General features: G+C 44.4%; 1 protein-coding gene across 1 annotated transcript in view; it reads right to left on the bottom strand.

Annotated features, from left to right (window-relative positions):
- The window catches only part of LOC129094339 (nardilysin-like), a 29,125-nt gene extending 9,334 nt beyond the window's left edge, over positions 1-19,791 (bottom strand). Inside the window, exons 1-22 of the mRNA XM_054602467.1 lie at positions 19,675-19,791; positions 17,903-18,149; positions 16,727-17,000; positions 10,343-10,424; positions 10,004-10,157; positions 9,496-9,569; positions 9,187-9,282; positions 8,749-8,871; positions 8,025-8,082; positions 5,928-6,001; positions 5,428-5,497; positions 5,213-5,290; positions 4,969-5,089; positions 4,413-4,471; positions 3,523-3,577; positions 2,870-2,974; positions 2,428-2,551; positions 2,141-2,227; positions 1,938-2,057; positions 1,412-1,463; positions 1,167-1,317; positions 46-173 (exon numbers count right to left, since the gene is read on the bottom strand). Coding sequence (XP_054458442.1) covers positions 46-173; positions 1,167-1,317; positions 1,412-1,463; positions 1,938-2,057; positions 2,141-2,227; positions 2,428-2,551; positions 2,870-2,974; positions 3,523-3,577; positions 4,413-4,471; positions 4,969-5,089; positions 5,213-5,290; positions 5,428-5,497; positions 5,928-6,001; positions 8,025-8,082; positions 8,749-8,871; positions 9,187-9,282; positions 9,496-9,569; positions 10,004-10,157; positions 10,343-10,424; positions 16,727-17,000; positions 17,903-18,120 — 2,303 coding nt within the window. The 5' untranslated portion in view covers positions 18,121-18,149; positions 19,675-19,791. The remainder of the gene's footprint in view (positions 1-45; positions 174-1,166; positions 1,318-1,411; positions 1,464-1,937; positions 2,058-2,140; positions 2,228-2,427; positions 2,552-2,869; positions 2,975-3,522; positions 3,578-4,412; positions 4,472-4,968; positions 5,090-5,212; positions 5,291-5,427; positions 5,498-5,927; positions 6,002-8,024; positions 8,083-8,748; positions 8,872-9,186; positions 9,283-9,495; positions 9,570-10,003; positions 10,158-10,342; positions 10,425-16,726; positions 17,001-17,902; positions 18,150-19,674) is intronic.
- Between the last annotated feature and the right edge of the window lie 2,004 nt (positions 19,792-21,795).

The raw sequence follows: 21,795 nt of genomic DNA, 5'->3' as shown, positions 1-21,795 counted from the left end.
GTGTGTGTGTGCGCGCGCGTGCGCATGTGTGTGTGTCAGACGTACTTGCCCAGTCTCTCAGGTTTGATGAGGATGTTGAAGTAGGTTTTCTTCAGCTGCTCAGAGAACATGTTGAAGACGCCCGGCTCAGCTCTGAAGTCTGCCAGATGATCCACGATCAGTTTCAACAGCAGCTGAAACACCAGCAAAGAGGGAAGTCAATGAGGTGGAAAGAAATTAAGAACATTTACTTACTGCACTTAAAGATGGAGTCTGTGATTCCAATCGAATACACTTTTTGGTCAAATTTAGCAAATATCTCCTCACAGCCTGCTGGCGATCCGCAGTGTGCACTGAAAAAAAACCATTTGTATTCTCCCTTTGTCAAGTTCCACGCAATAAAGACGCTCCTCGGCCTCTAAGTTTTTCATTAACTTCTTTCACAGCTGCTAGGACTCCACTTACTTTGGTAAAGATGCCGTTTTCCATCGCATTGATTACCCTAACCGTCCATTGCGCACGTTAGTGTTGTTGTTGTCCTTGTGCAGTAGCCATGTTAGCTTCAGCGGTTTCCATGTCGTCTTGCAAATATTTGTGTGCCAAGTTCTGACTTCTTTTGTTCTGATGATTTGATTTCCTTTTTGGCCCCATGATGTAGTTAGGGAAAGTTTTTAGAATAAGCAATAGCTTTACAGTACTTGTGAGCTGGGTACATTCGGTGTTGGTTTGGGTTTTGTTAAAGAGTGTAAAAATGTAGAGTATCACCAGTGTTTAACTTTGAACTTGGAATAACAGATTTTTGGACACTTAGTAGAAGCAGAAACAAGAAGTGAACAAACATGTCACCATCTTTTGAGTTGATATTTCAAACTTGATCATTAATTTGGAGTGCTGTTTGTGTCCAGCTGATGAATCTAAGTCCAATATTTACATACTTTTCAGTCACTAGCAATTCCTGAGGGAAAGTGAACTGTGTTCACCAGCTAGTCTCTAAATGTATCTCTTAGTGTGTACTAGAGATGCACAGATTGGGTCATAAACATTTCCATTCTGATTTTTACAGGATAAGTGAAATAATACATACATATGAGGAAAGTATTAATGACATTCTCCAAAATGTGAACATAGCGGAGAGCAGAGCTGCTTCTGCTCCGCACATCCTTAGTGTGTACAGTGCATGTCCTCACCGGCAGTTTGTGGTTGAAGCCCTTCAGTCGGATCACCAGCCCGTGCTCTCCGGCCACAAGCTTGTACTCCAGCTGGGCCACGTCGGCCTCGTAGGCCGGCTCTGCCAGGTTGTGAGCCAAGATGTTCACAAATATGTCAAACAGAACCAGACTGAAAGAGGAACAACACGGGTAAACACAACAGAAACAGCGTAAGAAGATAAATCCATGATTATTGATTTTAATATTCATCAGCGGTCTCTTACTTTTCAGCACTGTTCTGAATGATTGGGGAGATCAGGTTGAAACGAATATAGGCTGAAAGACAGAAGACATATGATCATGTTAAATTAGTATTTAGTGAATGACACATTTTTCCTTCATTTAAAATCCCCAGTTTAAGTTTTAGTTCCTTATTGTCAAAAGCACAATTACAGAGGAGTAGTTGTTGGAAAAAAAAATAATAATCTTAGCTCTCAGGCTGCCTCCAATAATGCTAATTAAATGTGTATCCAAAAGTAATCATGCTAGAAAAAAAAGAAAAATTCTCATAAAATGGTGCAGAAGTTAAAATGTAGGGATAAAATATGTAAAATAATGTTTATTTGTGGTAGACAGTTCTAAAGTAATAGCAAGGCGAATAAACTGAATGTAAATAGTTTTAGTATTTAAGCACATTTTATGTAATGTTAATGCAGGAAATAATAATAATATTAATAATACAGTTAGTTTATACAGCACTGTGATTTACCTAGTCGCAGCCCTAAAAACATTCATGCTTCCTGCATTCACCTTTGGGGATCTTGAACTTGTTGTCCTTCTTGTACCACAGACAGCCTCGCTCGTTGTTCATGATCCTGACAGGAAACTCAGTGTCTGGACAGTCGGGCTCCTTCAGGGAAAAATCCGACGCTGCAACACAAAGAAGAAGATTGTGATTCATGTTTTTAAATTTTAACTTTTGTAGTATCATGTATAGTTATGTTTGTACTGACCGATGAATTTGTTCTCAGCAGGAAGGTGGAGTTCAGAATTGAGTTCGAAGTCTCCAGACCAGCGCTGAGCCCACTCCTCTAGGATGTCTTAAGGGACGAAACAAACACATTCAAAGTTGAATTAAATGACAATTTTCTTATATTTTGTTGCTTAACTCTGGTAAAGATTCTCCTTTCATTTCAAGAGTAAGCAAGAGGACACATGTTGACAGATAGTCTGGCACCAATCAACTGAGTGCATAAAGATATCAGAAGCATCAACTAATACACTTTGGTGTGTGTCGTACCTTCCATGTTGTAGCAGGTACCAAACCATTTCTCTTTGAGTGGACATTGTCCTTCGTTCTCTGGTGACAGCAGCAGCAGATTTGCTCTGTCGGGAGTCAGCGGGGACAGAGCTTCACTGATAACCTACACACACACACACACACACACACACACACACACACACACACACACACACACACACACACACACACACACACACACACACACACACACACACACACACACACACACACACACACACACACACACACACACACACACACACTTTATTTTCACTAAATATAATATATGTCTACACCTGGCAGGCATGTAGTAATCTATGAGTTGTATTACTTTTCCCTTCTACTGCTATTTTAGCCAAATTTAAATTTCCCCTCTGAACAGCTCAGATTCTCAGGACTCTGATTCTGGATCAGATCTGGGTCATGCGGCCCTGGTTACCTGCGGGTCAAACTCAAACATGAGCAGATCTCCGGTCAGGAAGTCCTCTTTGGGAAACAGCTGCATGTTCTCACAGATGTTCTCCACAAACTCGATGGGATCCGTCTGTCGGTCCCGACAAAGGACAGAGACAACATCACAATATTAATCATATATTTACGTTTAATTAAAGACACACATCATAGTTCTCATTAAGTCTTTATTACTTAGACAAAAGTTTTCATGTCTTTGTTGCCTTCATAAATGCTTAAAGAAGTGTCAGACATTTTATATAAAATCTGTTTGGTTAAATTTGAACCCAATTAATTGGAATTGGAATTCAATTTCTAACTTAAATATATTTGGAAGAGAGAAAACATCCATGCTAAACAGACACTCGATTTTTAGTGACAATGGACAGGCTCATCTCATTTAATTTAAACTGTATTATTTTGTTCATTGCCATTATAATCATTATTATAGCTTTAACAATCACAACTGATGAGTATTTCCTCAGAACCTCCTTCTGAATCATCGGTTCAAAGAAGATGATTAATTTGCAAACACAACAACTACTGATTGTTAATCACCTGCTGACTGAACTGTGCGTTGTTATTCATTACTCATTTACCAACAGAGGTAGTTTTTTTTACAGTATGTGTGTGCTGCAGTACCTGCTCCTGATAGTGGAACTCGTTGGCTTCAATTTTCTGAATTTCCTCGTAAATCCTGAAAGAAAAAGTTTGCAGAAATTTGAAACATATAGAGCTAAAAGACACAAACAAGGACAAACATGCACAAAAACCTGTCTATGTATTCGCATACCAGAGTAAGTTTCTGCTCTTGTGTCTTGTAACACACACACACACACACACACACACACACACACACACACACACACACACACACACACACACACACACACACACACACACACACACACACACACACACACACACACACACACACACACACACACACACACACACACACAATATATATAGATATATAAGACTTCACATTTGAAGAGGAAAGGGAGTCCCAATTTCTTTTTTAGTGTATAAATTATGATGTTTGAGAGTTCCATTAACACATGAAATGAGACATGAAATGTCTCTGAAAAGCCCTGAAATATTCTGCTGTTCACGTAAGCAAAGTTTGTTAACTAAAGGCCTGCAGCTAAAGCTAGATTTTTCTTATTATTTTAGTTCAGGCCTTTCCATAAACATATCATAAAAGTCTGTTTGTATTTCATTAATTATGTTGTCAGAAGTTTGGATTGTGAAAGATATTATTTCTTTAGTTGGACTTTTAACTATGCTTAGTTATATGCACGACGCTATAATACAAATTTGGTTGATTAATTTATATAAAATTCTCATATTTACTTTTGAAATTCTAAGATTCCAAAACATCAACATTTCCTTCTGTTAAAAATATTCATGTAAACAGTTTCAAAATGGTGTGTTTACACATGTGCTTGTGCAGCAGAATAAGGGGAAAGACTGAAACTACAATGGTTCATCTTAGTACCAACAATAAGTGTGTTTGTGAGGAGCCTGACCTCTGCTGGGGGCCGAGAGTCTGTAGCATTTTCAAGTACTGGAACACCAGATGGACCACCTGCACAGAGACGAATAATGAAGCATTTAGAAATAAAAAAACAACTATTTCTTCTTCTTCTTTTTTTGGTGACTATTTAAACAGTTAAGTGACCTCAGAGTTAAAGTCAGCAGCACCATCAGCATCAGTTTAAGAGTTTCTTACACCCCACCACCCCCAAAGATACATTTCATTTCTGACATAGACGTGATCTCTACGCACAAGAAAAAATGAAATAGTTAAAACCACTGCCAAATCCACTTTAAGTGTGTGTGTGTGTGTGTGTGTGTGTGTGTGTGTGTGTGTGTGTGTGTGTGTGTGTGTGTGTGTGTGTGTCTTTATGATGACCAATTTCAGGTTTATACTGGTGTATTTTGGCTTGTCCTCACTACATCACAGGATTGTTTGAAGGTTAACACTTTTAAGGGTTGAGGTTAGAATCAGGTTTAGGTTAGGGGTCCTCACAAGTCAATGACAGACAAAAATGGCTGTGTGTTTTTGTGTGTGTGTGTGTTGACCTGGTAGACGTTCTGGTAGCCCTGGTTGGTGAGGGTGATTGAGATGGAGAAGATGGAGTAGGTGGTGTTCTGGTCGAAACCCGTCTCACTGTTTCCTCCAAATAGAGCCAGAGCCCAGCACCTGAAAACACATGCACACACACACACAAACACAAACAAACACAGCACAGCACATACTATGAGTCCTGTGCACTTACTTAACATTTACTGCCAGTTTACATCAGTTCATTTCTTCACGACTCACTTCTTCCTGAGCAGAGAGAGGATGCTGCCAGTTCCTTCGTGTCCAATCAGCCAGGAGATGTAGTGAAGAGGCTTCACTCTGGCAAAAAAAAAGACACAAATTCTGTGAAGTCTAATTACACTGAGAGATGATAAGATGAGTGTAGTCAACAGTTTGACTTGTCCGTACAACAGCTCGACTGATTTATCTGGGTGTTGTATTGGAGGCTGACTCACCTGTAGTGTTTCCCCTGAGGCGGTACGGCCCAGCTGATGGTCAGAGCGTGAACCTTCCTCACAGGGATGACTGCAATACACATGTTCATGTATTAGTTTGTGTGTACTGTTCATTTAATTAGACCGAGAGATTAAGTCCTTTTAATAATCATATTATAGACCCCCATTAATTAATTAGATGAACTCATGATTATAAGGTTAGATTTCTCCAATTTCTAACATTAGTCATGCAATGTAGAAAATAGTATTGGAACTACACCATAAAATAATATAAGAAATATATACACACACACACACACACACACACACACACACACACACACACACACACACACACACACACACACACACACACACACACACACACACACACACACACACACACACACACACACACACACACACACACACACACACACACACACACACGTAAACATTAGTGTGTAGGTTACTTAAGAGTGAAAGATGAGAAAAATATCCTAGAACTACTACTATCTGACCTCTGTAGAGTTTGTTGAAGACTGGTGTGTCAAACGGCTGCAGGAGATGAGAGAAGTCGGCTTGAGGTTCATCGCTAAAACACAACAAACAATAATAAAAAGATTACAACACAAACATTTTCATTCATTAAACTGATTCTTCTTCATGTGATTGTCATTATTTATCTTTTTCATCTTTTATTGTGTGACACATACAGTGGGGCAAAAAAGTATTTAGTCAGCCACCAATTGTGCAAGTTCTCCCACTTAAAAAGATGAGAGACGCCTGTAATTTTCATCATAGGTACACTTCAACTATGAGAGACAGAATGGGGGGAAAGAATCCAGGAAATCACATTGTAGGATTTTTAATGAATTAATTGGTAAATTCCTCGGTAAAATAAGTATTTGGTCACCTACAAACAAGCAAGATTTCTGGCTCTCACAGACCTGTAACTTCTTCTTTAAGAGGCTCCTCTGTCCTCCACTCGTTACCTGTATTAATGGCACCTGTTTGAACTTGTTATCAGTGTAAAAGACACCTGTCCACAACCTCAAACAGTCACACTCCAAACTCCACTATGGCCAAGACCAAAGAGCTGTCAAAGGACACCAGAAACAAAACTGTAGACCTGCACCAGGCTGGGAAGACTGAATCTGCAATAGGTAAGCAGCTTGGTGTGAAGAAATCAACTGTGGGAGCAATTATTAGAAAATGGAAGACATACAAGACCACTGATAATCTCCCTCGATCTGGGGCTCCACACAAGATCTCACCCCGTGGGGCCAAAATGATCACAAGAACGGTGAACAAAAATCCCAGAACCACACGGGGGACCTAGTGAATGACCTGCAGAGAGCTGGGACCAAAGTAACAAAGGCTACCATCAGTAACACACTACGCCGCCAGGGACTCAGATCCTGCAGTGCCAGACGTGTCCCCCTGCTTAAGCCAGTACATGTCCAGGCCCGTCTGAAGTTTGCTAGAGAGCATTTGGATGATCCAGAAGAGGATTGGGAGAATGTCATATGGTCAGATGAAACCAAAATAGAACTTTTTGGTAAAAACTCAACTCGTCGTGTTTGGAGGAGAAAGAATGCCGAGTTGCATCCAAAGAACACCATACCTACTGTGAAGCATGAGGGTGGAAACATCATGCTTTGGGGCTGTTTTTCTGCAAGGGGACCAGGACGACTGATCCGTGTAAAGGAAAGAATGAATGGGGCCATGTATCGTGAGATTTTGAGTGAAAACCTCCTTCCATCAGCAAGGGCATTGAAGATGAAACGTGGCTGGGTCTTTCAGCATGACAATGATCCCAAACACACCGCCCAGGCAACGAAGGAGTGGCTTCGTAAGAAGCATCTCAAGGTCCTGGAGTGGCCTAGCCAGTCTCCAGATCTCAACCCCATAGAAAATCTGTGGAGGGAGTTGAAAGTCCGTGTTGCCCAGCGACAGCCCCAAAACATCACTGCTCTAGAGGAGGTCTGCATGGAGGAATGGGCCAAAATACCAGCAACAGTGTGTGAAAAGCTTGTGAAGACTTACAGGAAACGTTTGACCTCTGTCATTGCCAACAAAGGGTATATAACAAAGTATTGAGATGAACTTTTGTTATTGACCAAATACTTATTTTCCACCATAATTTGAAAATATATTCTTTAAAAATCAGACAATGTGATTTTCAGGAATTTTTTTTTCTCATTCTGTCTCTCATAGTTTAGGTATACCTATGATGAAAATTACAGGCCTCTCTCATCTTTTTAAATGGGAGAACTTGCACAATTGGTGGCTGACTAAATACTTTTTTGCCCCACTGTATGTACTGATGAATGTATGTTTTTAGTTTTTTTTGGATCGATAATTGGTTAATATATTAACATAGATTGGATAGTTATCACTTTATGTATTCAATAATTTAAACAATAACACTTTGTTTTAAGATTTTTTTTCTGAGGACAATCCCGAAAGAAACCAGAAGGTTAATTATGGTTTATAATATACATAATTATTTATAATTAATAATTATAATTGTCAGAACATTTCGGGTCATTCAGGGTTGATTACATATGAACAGTCTTTAAGAAGGTCTGACTTTTGACTTCAAAGTGTCTTACTTGTTGGGAACTGTGATGAAGATCTCTTTCACCCACTGCTCCAGAGTGTCCAGAGTCTCTAATCAACAAAAAAAAAAACACAGTCAGAGAGAAGAACATCTCACGAGCTTCACAATCATACCAACAGCTGCTCACAGGTAGCATAGCCTGCTAAAGTTAGCTGTGGATTAATGAGTATTTAAGCAGTAGCTTTAAAAAAAAAAAAAAAAAAAAAAAAAAAAAACTGCAGCCCTGTGACGTAGTGCTCATCAGGGTGTGGTTACATACCTAACAGTGATGTCATCGCTGTTAAGCTACCTTTTAAGCTAGATGTTGACATTGAATGTTGCAGTACTATATTGAAGGGTTTTTCAAAAGCGCTGGCTGTTGGTCGGACATTAAAACATTTTTTCACAACTACTTCCTTACCAATTTTTTTTTTTCCATTGCGACTTGCTTCTCACCCTATTGATGTCAGGTGCCTTGCATCCGATTGAGCGACCCTACGTCATTAAACTAAAGCATAACTGCGGAGCGGCCAAAAAGCATAGACAACTTTAGCTTATGTTGTTGAACAGCAGCAGCCCATATCAACCGCCCTGACCCTGAAGCATTACAGCATCATAGACCTGCTGAGGGCTTTTAGGTTTTTAATTACTAAAACAAGCTGCAAAATCAGTAAAAATACAATGCAGACATCTTCAAAGAGCCTCTTCATTCATCTCTGGAGAGTTTGTGTAAGTACCTTTGGACTGAATGGCGAGCGTCATGTAATGAGCAGAGTAATATCTCCTCCAGAAGTCTCTGAGCCGCTGGTAGGTGTTGATCTGCTTCTCTTTGGGATCGTGCTTTAATGTTTGAGCGTTACCTGGCCAGGAACAGATGTTCAATAGTGAGGTGACATCAAACCACTTCTTTCCACGTTCATCAACTTAGAAATAGGACTTTTTAAAACCTTGAATAATTCATTCAGAATGAAATATGTGAAATTTTCATTATGGGGAAAAATGGAAATTTAAGGCACATATATGGCTTGTGACACTGACTTAAAAGTATTTGTATTCAAGACCCTTAAAAACCTAACTTTAAATTTTTTTGTGCTGTGTAAAACCTTTCTCATTATTTAAAGGACAGAAGATGTTGCAGAGATTCAGTGAAAAAGGCAAAACAGTGTTGTTCTTACCCCAGCAGAATTTGCTCATAGGGTGTCCTGGTTTAGCCAGACTCCCAAACAGCATCTCCTTACGATGGGAGTCAGACGGCCTCGCTAACTGATACTCTGAACAGGAAATCAGAAAAGACAGAAGGAAAGAAAGAAGAAGAAAAAAAAAAACTCAAGCTGAAAAGTCAGGTGTGTAGTTCAGACCTGGTTCTGAACAGAATGTCAGGAGCAAAAAATTAAGCAGATTAAAGGGGCACTGGTGCAGTTTTAGGATGCTGAGAGTATCTGAGTAGAGAAAACATTTGACGACGTGTAATTTATATCACTTACCACTGTCCACGGCCTCCACCTCTCTATCGATGGCATCTTCTATCATCAGAGGACAGATGAAGAACTGAGCCCACCTGGAACATAAACATAATGGAGAGAGAGAAAGGGAAAAAAAAGTTGAAAACGGGGTAAATTACTTTACTTACGTTTGATTCTACTCTACTTTATTGATTAGCTGTTTATGTCACACAAAATGCAGATCATTCTCAGTTTCTAGCTACTCTAATATGAAGATTTCTCTGTTTTATATGATTGTAAACTATATATATATATCTTTAAATTGTTGGTAAGAAAGACATCACATTGGACTCTGTGAGCACGTTCCCTTTTCACAGTTTTTGACATTTTATCGACCAAAAGTTCAATAAAAAAAAATATCACTTGTAAGTAAAATATTATTTTGCTATTATTCAGTAGTAATACTCAACCTAAGGAATTCACCTGCAGAACAAACTGCAGGGGTTTCCTCATCCGACATCCCTTCGCCTACACTGACTAATGGTCTCACCTGTCGAGCGCTTCTCTGAAATACTTCCTCTGCACGTCGAACTGAAAAATGGTTCTTTCACAGTCGGTGGACGCGTTGTCGCTCCCACCGTGCTTCTTTAGGAAGGCGTCAAAGCCATTCTCCGCTGGGTATTTCTCACTGCCCATAAACACCACTGAACATCAGAGGAGGAAATTAAAAAAAATAAAGAAGAAATCAGGAGAAGAGATTAATAACCAGAAAAACACAAAATCATTTATCTGGTGAGACGCTCTGCATGCAAATAACACAAAACTATGAGCTAACATTTGCAGATCTAAGAAGCTCTCAGTCAGAATGCAGCATTAGAGGTGGACTCACTGTGCTCCAGGAAGTGGGCGAGGCCGGGCAGGTCGTCCGGGTCACTGAAGCTCCCCACACTGATGCACAGAGCAGCTGCCGCCTGGAAACATACACATTTTCTACTTGAATATTCATTCAGCACACTGATGAGCATCAAGGGTAATTACAAAGTTTATAGCTGTTCGTTCAGGACACAACATAGCAGTCATCTCACTGTAACCCTTTACTAACTGCTCTCTATATCAGTGATTCAGTGAATAAAGTAATTTAAACATTACTGAACTATACAGCTATATCTTTAAAAACTCCTTACATATATATTTTAATTAAAAAAAAAGGCTCAGTAATGTAAAACATCTGTTCACAGTTTTTAATCAAACAAACAGGTGTAAATAGTTCATTTGTTGGGGACTATTTTCAGCGGTGGATTAATCCACATTCGGTGCTCAAGTGAGTATTTGTGGCAGCAGGACAGTGTATGTGGGATTGAGTCAAAATGAACTACAGTGTGTATTTTCTTAAAGATGAATAACATGTCACCCAGTGCTACAGTCTGGCTCATTGATACGTTTTCAATAGTTTTTGGAAAACAATGGAGCTTTATTGCTCAGAGGAAGAAGATATATCAGGATTTGATACGTTCACAATACTTGATAGTAAATATATACTTTCAGGGTTGGGCTGAGTCTGAACATGAAGAAAATACAGAATATCCCAAGAGCTATATATTAACATGATTTTGTTGGTCGTTTGGCACAAAATAAACAAACTCTTGTTTAAAAAAGTGAGAGAAATTTAAACTAAAACTACTACAAGGAACTTGAATTCTGTGTTGATTTTTGCAGCAGTGTTTCTGAGCGAAACCTCGGCCCGGACGGGCCCGAGGTTTCGTGTTGGATGGCACATACCACCGCCATCCACCAGCCGGCGACAAAGAGCCGCCCCGAGGGCGGACTAATGAACGAGAGTGGAAACAGCCGGGGAGGGAGAGGACAGGAACCGGAAACCCCGATATAAGGAGCCGGCAGACAGCAACCATGGAGGAAGAGAGGAGAAGAAGAAGACGACAGCGAGAGAGAACGACAGCGAGAGAGAACGACGAAGACGACAGCGAGAGACAACGACGAAGACGAGAGAAGAGCGAGAGAAGAGGAGAGGAAGAACCGGAGAAGAAGCAGAGGAGGAGAGACCGCGACCGGGAGAGGACCGCCGACCGCGCGCCAGTTAGTTAGAGGCTCACGGAGACCCTAACAGTAGTGTGGCTCGGTTATTGTGTTTGTGTGAAAACCATTAAAATACCGAGCAAGGCTGCACCTGACACGTGACTCCGGGATTTATTCCAGGATCCCGAACCATAGGGGAACGGGATCCCACATATGGTGGAGAACGCGGGCAACGGACGAAACCACTACGAACCCCGGTAAGAAAATACCCGACCGGAAATGCAGAAACCGGATGGAGCCGCGGCAGCGGCTGCGGCTGCGGCTACACAGCGGGAGACGGCGGAGAGCCTTGCCCTGCTCCGCGAAGCTGTGGTACGGCTCGCACAACACGCAGTACGGGACGCCCCGACCGCCGCCCCGACCAGCCGACTCACCAAACTCGGACCCGACGATGATGTGGAGGCGTACCTCGAGACATTCGAGCGGACCGCCCAGAGGGAGAACTGGCCAGTGGAACAGTGGGCCCACATCGTGGCTCCCTTTCTCACCGGTCCGGCCCAGCAGGCGAGCCAAGACCTATCAGCGGAGGACGCCAGGCGGTACCCAGCCCTCAAACAGGCAATCTTGGCGTACTACGGCCATAACCTCGCGGCCCGAGCGCAACGGATCCATGACTGGCGGTTCGACGCCCGGGGCGCGGTGCGGACCCAGATTGCACAACTCGGCCGGTTAGTGAAGAGATGGCTAACCTCCGGTGAAGGACCCAGCCCTATAGACAGGGTAATTATAGACCACTCCCTACGCCAGCTACCGCCGGATGCCTGCCGGGTACTGGCCCACCACCACCCCAACACCATAGATGACCTGGTCAGACAGCTGGAGAATTGGCAGGTGGCCCAGCGGCTGAGCAACCGGACCTACACCACCCCACGACCCGCTGAGACCCGCCGAGACCGACGGGGACCCACGACCGGGGCTCCCGCAGCTGCACCAGTCCCACCGCTCGTAATCCCGGAGAATCGCGAACGGAGACGCTGTTACGAGTGTGATCAGCCTGGCCATATAGCGCGCTACTGCCCGGGAAAGCAGGACGTGCCCATGCCGTCGGCCTACGCGGACTGGAGGGGGGACCGGCCCTGCATGCTGGCCACCTGCTGGACCCAGACGGCGCCCCAGAGCCCGACCATACCGGCACGGGTGATGAACATAGACACACAGGCCATATTGGACACCGGCAGCGTGGTCACCCTCCTCCGCCCCGACCTGGCGGGAGGGAGGGAGGGGGAGCCCATGGACGTGGCCTGCGTGCATGGGGACACACGGACCTACCAGACATGCCATGTGGTAGTACGTACCCCACAAGGGGTGTTTACAGCACGGGCGGGGATTGTACCCCACCTCCCGGTCCCGCTCTTAATTGGGAGGGACTGCCCAATATTTAACCGGTTGTGGGACCCAACGCGAGAACTCCGGAACAAGAGGGAACCTCCCCGTCGGGGGGCGAGGAGAGCTCGGCAGGCGTACGGGGCCACACGGCGCCCGTCGTCCCTCAGGGAGTCAACGGCAGAGGACCAGGAGTCCGAGGGAGACGGACCCTCCCAACCCGGATCACCGGGACCCCAACCCGGCACCCCGGACACCCTCACAGCGTCCGAGCAACCCAACCCCCGGAAGACCCGGAGAGCTCCCCCTCACCGAGTTTTCTGATTTCCTTCCGGAGAAGGAGGTAGGCTCGGCCCGACCGGGACAGTTCGCCAGCGCCCAGCTCCAAGACGAGGCCCTGAAACACGCCTGGAGCCATGTGGTGGCCCACGACGGTCAGGCCCGGGACTCGGTGAGTCACCCATTGCACCCACACTTTAGCACGAGGAGGGGGCTGCTATATAGAGTAGTGGAAGGAGAGGAGGGAGTAAGGGAACAATTGGTGGTTCCCCGGGCGTACGTAAGCAAGGTACTGTTTATGGCCCACACCCACCTCCTAGGAGCCCATTTGGGCATGGACAAAACCCGAGAGCGGGTCCTTGCGAGGTTTTATTGGCCAGGGGTAAAAAGGGACGTGGAGAGCCATTGTCAGGGGTGCCCCGAGTGTCAGAGGACAGCACCTAGGGCCACAGTCAGAAGCCCCCTTATTCCCATGCCCATAATAGAGACCCCTTTCGAGCGGATAGCTATGGACATTGTGGGGCCCCTCCCCAAGACCAGCCGGGGTCATCGGTATATCCTGGTCCTGGTGGACTACGCCACCCGGTACCCCGAGGCCCTACCCCTGCGCGCAGCCACCGCGAAGCGGGTCGCCCGGGAGCTGATGCTCCTCTTTAGCCGGGTGGGGATAGCCAAGGAGGTGCTAACCGATCAAGGCTCATGCTTCATGTCCCGAGTCATGAAGGAATTACTCAGTTTCCTGCAAGTGAAGCAGCTCCGGACCTCCGTATACCACCCCCAGACCGATGGCTTGGTGGAACGCTTCAACAGGACATTAAAACAGATGCTGAAGAAAGCCATGGCGATAGATGGGAAGAACTGGGACCAGCTATTACCCCATGTGCTGTTCGCAGTCCGAGAGGTACCCCAGGCCTCCACCGGATTCTCGCCGTTCGAGCTACTGTACGGACGGAGACCCCGCGGCATCTTGGACATCGCCAAAGAAGCATGGGAGAGCCAGCCGTCACCCCATCGCACCACCCTGGACCACGTAGAGCAGGTGAAGGACCGCATGGCCCGAGTGTGGCCCATCGTCCGAGAACACCTCCGGCAAGCCCAGCAGGTCCAAGCGAGGGTCTACAACCGGGGAGCCCAGCTGCGAACCCTCCATCCCGGGGAGCTGGTCCTGGTCCTGGTCCCCACGGCTGAGTGCAAATTCCTGGCCAAATGGCAGGGACCTTATGAGGTAGTGGAACGGGTGGGAGAGGTGAACTACCGGGTTAGACAACCGGGGAGGCGGAAGCCCACCCAGATATATCATATAAATATATTGAAACAGTGGCGAGGGGGAAGGGAACCCCCGGACCCTGGCCCCCTGGCGCTGGCGGCCCGACAGGAGATCCCGGAGGTTCCGGTGGGGAGGACCTCAGCCCAGCCCAAAAACGAGACTTGGAGGACCTCGTCATGCAGCACCGGGACGTGTTGTCCGAACTTCCGGGGAGGACCACAGTCGCCCATCACGACATCCGGACGGCGCCGGGAGTGAAGGTGAGAGTTCCACCCTACAGGATCCCGGAGGCCCGGAGAGAGGCCATCCAGGCAGAAGTCCGCCGGATGCTACAGCTCGGGGTCATCGAGGAGTCGCGCAGTGCCTGGTCCAGCCCGGTGGTCCTCGTACCAAAGCCGGACGGATCGTACCGGTTCTGCAATGACTTCCGGAGGCTGAATGAGGTGTCCGAGTTTGACGCCTACCCCATGCCCCGGGTAGACGAACTGATAGAACGCCTGGGTCCAGCCCGGTATCTTTCGACCTTGGACCTAACCAAGGGATACTGGCAGGTACCGCTGACCAGGGCGGCCCGGGAGAAAACGGCGTTCTCAACTCCAGGGGGACTCTACCAGTACACCGTCCTCCCCTTTGGAGTACATGGAGCGCCGGCCACCTTCCAACGCATGATGGACCAGATCCTAAGGCCACACCAGGACTACGCGGCGGCCTATATAGACGACATCATAATCTATAGCCACAGCTGGGATGTCCACCTCCGCCAGCTGAGGGCGGTGCTAGGGGAGCTGCGGAAGGCAGGCCTCACGGCCAACCCGGCCAAGTGCAGGCTCGGACAGGAGGAGACGGCGTACCTGGGGTACCAGGTGGGACGGGGAATCATCCGACCCCAAGAGAGTAAGGTGGCCGCCATCAGGGACTGGCCCGAACCCCGCACCAAGAAACAGGTGAAGTCGTTTCTAGGGCTGGTGGGATACTACCAGCGATTCATACCCGGGTTCGCCACACTGACCAGCCCCTGAACGACCTGACCCGGAAGGCCCTGCCGGATCGGATCACCTGGTCCGAGGCGGCTGACCAGGCCTTCGGGACGCTCCGCGAAGCCTTATGCGCAGAACCGCTACTCATAACCCCTGATTTTGCTTCCCCTCTGTTAGTGCACACGGACGCCTCGGAGGTCGGGCTGGGGGGAGTCCTGTCCCAGGTCCGGGCAGGAGAGGAGCACCCCATCATGTACATCAGCCGGAGACTTCTGCCAAATGAGAGGAACTACTCGACGGTAGAAAAAGAGGCCCTCGCCATCAAATGGAGCCTCGACAGACTGAGATACTACCTCCTAGGGCGGGAGTTCACTCTGGTCACCGACCACGCGCCACTAAAATGGATGGCAGGCGCCAAAAATACGAACGCCCGAGTGACACGATGGTTCCTGGCCCTACAGGACTTCAGATTTAAGGTGGACCACCGACCGGGCCGAGAGCACGCCAACGCCGACGCCCTGTCACGACGGGACGCTTGCCTGGGGGGCTTCCCCGGCTACCGGAGGCCTGAGCAAACGATGGGGAGTGTGGCATCCCGCCCCTTAAACCTCGGCCCGGACGGGCCCGAGGTTTCGTGTTGGATGGCACATACCACCGCCATCCACCAGCCGGCGACAAAGAGCCGCCCCGAGGGCGGACTAATGAACGAGAGTGGAAACAGCCGGGGAGGGAGAGGACAGGAACCGGAAACCCCGATATAAGGAGCCGGCAGACAGCAACCATGGAGGAAGAGAAGAAGAAGACGAAGAGAGAGACGACAGCGAGAGAGAACGACGAAGACGACAGCGAGAGAAACGACGAAGACGAGAGAAGAGAGACAGAGAAGAGAGAGAGAGAAGAACCGGAGAAGAAGCAGAGGAGGAGAGACCGCGACCGGGAGAGGACCGCCGACCCGGCGCGCCAGTTAGAGGCTCACGGAGACCCTAACAGTAGTGTGGCTCGGTTATTGTGTTTGTGTGAAAACCATTAAAATACCGAGCAAGGCTGCACCTGACACGTGACTCCGGGATTTATTCCAGGATCCCGAACCATAGGGGAATACGTATGTCATATAGAGGCATCAGTATTAAACTGAGACTGTTTAATAACCAGTTAAAAGTTCCTCACAGAAGTCACTTTGGATAAAAGCGTTGCCTAATAAATGTAATGTAAAAAAGTAAAATATATATATATATATATATATATATATATTTATTACATTACATTCATGGAAAGAAAACAGTTATTCTAACAGACGTGATACATTGGATTAATTAATCTTTATTTCACCCACCTGCTTCTCACAGCTCCCTCTCTTCTTCTTCTCTGCGTTATCCTCGTCCAGCTCATCAAAGTCACTGTCCTGCTCTTCCTCTTCATTCTCCTCCTCTTCCTCCTCCGACCCCTCACCAGAATCCCCTTCTTCCTCGCCTTCCCTCTCTTCCTGCTGATCCTCCCTGTCCTCTGCCTCCACCTTGTCCTCTCCGTTTTCACTGCCTTCCTTTCCATCAGTCCTGCTGAAGTCGGAGATGAGGAGCACTCGCAGGCCGTTACTCAGCTTAATGTATCTGCAGAGAGCAAGACAGCAACACTCAAAACTCATCGTTTCTTACTATGTCTTCAGCAGGAAAACTTAACTTCGTAGCTGTGAAAACAATGGGTGCTTTCACACCTGCAGATCAGTTACTTTAACTTACATTACATTCATTAGGCGTTTATTGACACTTTAGCACACAATCAGTGCTTTTCAAACATGACTGTCTCTAAATTCAGTGATAAAAGCAGTTTTGAGTATATGTTTTTACAGACAAATCAAATTGTTTACAGGATATTGAACCTTTGTTTCTTTATAAGGCATGTAATACTTATTTCTTTACAGGGATTGTATAAAGGCAAGAAAGAAGTCCATGAAAACGAGACATCAGTTAACAGTTTGCAATTTATCCTTGGTTGGTTATGCCGTTTTGCTGGTTAGATTTGTTGTGTTCTTGCTTCTGTATATTTTGTGTGTACACCCTCTGGCATTTCGGAGAATAATGCAACTAACAGCACATTTGGCATAAACGCCTTTGTGCATGCTTGGAGCTCACGCGTCATCTAAGGAGTCATGAGTTACAGTGCCATCGGGTAGTATGAAAAAAAGCTTAGGTCATGCTGAGTCGAAAAATATGTGTATCACGTCTGTGTGTTTGGATTCAACTGAGTTATGATTCAGAGACTGATTGTGATTTTTAAGACAAATTGCAGCAACCATTCGCTGAGGGGTTCTTAACTTTCCGCACTGGAGAGGCGTCTCACAACTTGAAAACCTCTTATCCAGGTGAAGATGGATATCAAACTAATCATGATCTCAATATTGATCAAAATAATCTAGATTATTATTTTGGACATAATTGTGCAGCCCTATCTACTGTCAAAAAGTCATGTCAGATATTTAAACCAAACAATTTCGTTTTTTTCACTCTCCCACCTGTATTTCTTCGGGTCACTGGGTGATCTGACGATCTCTGGGTCTCCCTGATCCTCCACAGCGACTCTTTCACCTCCACCTGCCCCTGCACCACCACCTCCATCCCCAGCAACTCCCTGGTTCCTGACTTCCTGTGGTGGCGGCGGCTCACCCTGGTCTGGGGCAGATACTTGACCTTGCGCACCTCCACTGCTCACTGACTTGTTGGTCTGAGGCATTTTGAAAGAGACCCTCTGGAGTATCAGTGCTAGACATGCAGGAGAACACACAAATACATTTAGTATTGTAGGTCATGTTTTCATGTCAAAATTCGGCATAAATATTGTACATATTATGGAACCCCAACTGGCCTTATCACCCAATATCAGTGATGGACCTCACTATCGCTCTTGTGGCTGAATGGAAGCAAACATCTGTAGCTGAAACAGCTACTAATGGAAGAGCCGATGAACAGTTAATTAATTGCCAGCCATTTTGATACTATATTAATGTTTCAGTTATTCATCATGCAAAACTACCAAACATTTTCTCCGTGCTTCCTCAAAAGTGAGGATTTGTTGCTTTTCTCAGTTTTATACAATTATAACATGAATATAGTTTGAAATATTGGATGGAAAAAACACAGAATTTAAAGACCTCAACTTGGACTCTCAGAACTTGTGTCTTCTATTTATTTATTTATTTACTATTTTCTATCATTTTAAAGTCTAGATGATTAATACAATTGTTTTGAGGGTTAACCCTAAAACAACAACTAATAGCACTAATAATAGTAATAGTAATAGCACTGAGTACTGACAGCTGAAGACAGGTACAGAGAACGTGGACTTTTGCTTTAATAAGTAATAAAAACAATCCTGGCGGCTGTGGCACATGAGGTAGAGCGACTAATAAAGGATTGATTATCATTATTATTATCATCATCATCATCATCATTATTATTATCATCATCATCATCATCATTATTATTATTATCATTATTATTATTATTATTATTATTATCATCATCATCATTATTATTATTATTATTATTATCATTATTATTATTATCATTATTATTATTATTATTATTATTATTATTATTATCATCATTATTATTATCATTATTATTATTATTATTATCCGTGATGCAGCAGCAGATAGAACTGACGTCACATGACGTCACTGACGTTCGATGGCAGATAGCACGCTAGCTGTTTGAGCTAACTTAACATGTAACGTCACTTAAAATAATGCTGCTCTGAAGACAGTGATGCAGGTAGACCGTTATATGGGGTGAATGACTGAAGCAACAGAGCAGCTTCCGCTAATGCTGTTGTTGAGCTGTGGACAGAGGGTAGTTTAGCCTCACTGGCTAACATTAACATTAACTCGTTTCCGTGCTGTGGAAGCCACACTGGCTTTAACATTAACTCGTTTCCGTGCTGTGGACAGGGTTAGTTTAGCCTCACTGGCTAACATTAACATTAACTCGTTTCCGTGCTGTGGACAGGGTTAGTTTAGCCACACTGGCTAACATTAACATTAACTCGTTTCCGTGCTGTGGACAGGGTTAGTTTAGCCTCACTGGCTAACATTAACATTAACTCGTTTCCGTGCTGTGGAGGGGTAGTTTAGCCTCACTGGCTAACATTAACATTAACTCGTTTCCGTGCTGTGGACAGGTTAGTTTAGCCTCACTGGCTAACATTAACATTAACTCGTTAGCTGAGTGAGGACGTGACACCGCAGTGCTCTGTTACATATTACCTGGGACATAAGGAGTCACTCACCTGCTGCTGGTTGCCTGGTGTCGATGGACGTTTAGCAGCTTCGCTTTCAGTGCAGTAATGTTTATATTCAGCTTTGGTTTCACTACAGCCGCCTAGTCGACGGAAGTAGCGGTTAGCCAAAACAAAGCCTGTGATTGGCTGAGAACGAATCCATCGCACACAGATACACACGATCTGATTGGTCGAAACTGTGACGACAGAGGGGAAGTTTAATTGAAGAATACTGCGTAGTGATTGGTGGTCATGGTAACACTAGTTGTGCAATGACGATATAAATGGATAATCTTATTATTTTACCTTTATCTAACAATGACGGCCTGTGTTGTATTTATAAAAGCTAGATAAAATCATTTGAGTCTAAATAAACACAGTCGTTTGTGGCCTTAGCTTTAATTAATATTTAAAATCTATTGACCTTTTGTTTTCTAAGAATGTAAGTACACACTGTCTAACTATCAATTAAACACACCTTAAATGCAGAATAAACAAGATGGAGTTTATCAGCCCAGAGTAGTGTCTGTAAAACTTACTTTTAATTTAGTTTTTTATAATGCATCCACGATACAACAATAAATGAGCCATCAAGGTTTTTCACCACATTTATGCATAACATCTTGTAAAACTAGTATTGAAATACACCTACACTAGGATTGAAGAATTCTTTATTCGTTATCTTTTGTTTACATCATTCAAGTTTTAACTTCATTATTATTCAAGTACTAGTAGCTAAACTGGTATTACAAGATGTAGCGTAACAATATTATCCAAAAACAACAAAACGTGTAAGAAAAAGTTAACAATGGCATCACAGAAAACAAAACAAATGCTATGATTTAAAGATTGTGATTTTTATTATACTAAATTGCATCTATAATATACAAACATTCACAATATTTTGTACAATCACTTGTGCTTCTCCCCCATACAGGAGTGAACTGTAAGACAACACGTTCTATATAATTTGTCCATGGTATACACAGCATAAAAAATAAATTCATACTCAACACCATTATCATTTCTAAATCTATCATTTACAAATTCACTTAAAAAATAATCATATGAAGACAATGACAATAGTATTGTAAGTTTATTTTTATCAATATGAAGACACATGTGGGAGTTACACACAAAAACGTGCGCTGTGGTAGCTATTTAACAATTTGGCAGGATATTGTTTTTTTCCATCTTCAATATTTAATAATAAATGCACAATTTCTTTTCACCTTATCTTCCTATTTTCTTGAAGTCTTTCGTAAACACACACGTGCCGTATCTCAGCTGACATGACATTATCAAAATATCACACTTCCGTCAAAGATACTGTACACAAACACAAAGAAACATTACAACTCAACACACAATAAATATCATGATAACCATATGCAACACAATTTTGGCTCTAAAATCACACATACACACACACATACACACACATTCATGTAGGAAACACTGCACACATGACGACTACGTGACTACACCTGCTAAAGGGAAAGGAGAGAACTATGTGCTCTTCACTCATCAGCTCTGCTCACATGTGTGCGTGAGTATAAAACACCCTCAGTATGACGCTGGATTGTGTCGGCCGGTGCAAAAGCTGTAAGCCACCATGAAACAGGGCTGCAGCTCCTAGTGGCAGTCTGGGGTCGAGTCTCTGGTAGCCTGGAGGGGAGATGGAGGTCGTGGTCATTTTGATTATCTTTGTAGTTGTTGTGTGTCTCTGTGGTCATTTAAAATCACTGTAGTTGTTTTGCCTCTTTTTATTGTCATTTTGCATCTCTTTGCAGTTGTTTTGTGTCTCTGTGAAGATGATGGATTAAGTTTCCCAACAAGAGATGTTTTAGAGGGAAACTTAAAAGTAGTTTGGTGTTTGTTCCACTGCATACTGTACAATGACTTTTCTTATAACTCTACCCAATAACAACAGTACTAATCTAAATGAGCCCTGTTAGAACACCAGGAGACACTACAAAGCAGCATTAGACTTTAATGTCAGACATGTTTTTGGACTCGACCCGCTCCTCTAATGATTTTGGCTGCAGCCCTGCCCGGGAGTTGTGCATTGGTGGTGTAGCCCTAAAGCGTCTTTCAAGCGACAAACAGCACTAAGTAAGGCCAGTAACA

The sequence above is a fragment of the Anoplopoma fimbria genome, chromosome 8 (genome assembly GCF_027596085.1).
Source record: "Anoplopoma fimbria isolate UVic2021 breed Golden Eagle Sablefish chromosome 8, Afim_UVic_2022, whole genome shotgun sequence".
Taxonomy (NCBI): domain Eukaryota; kingdom Metazoa; phylum Chordata; class Actinopteri; order Perciformes; family Anoplopomatidae; genus Anoplopoma; species Anoplopoma fimbria.
The sequence above is the reverse complement of the archived record's forward strand: the minus strand, read 5'-3'. Positions and strand labels throughout refer to the sequence as shown.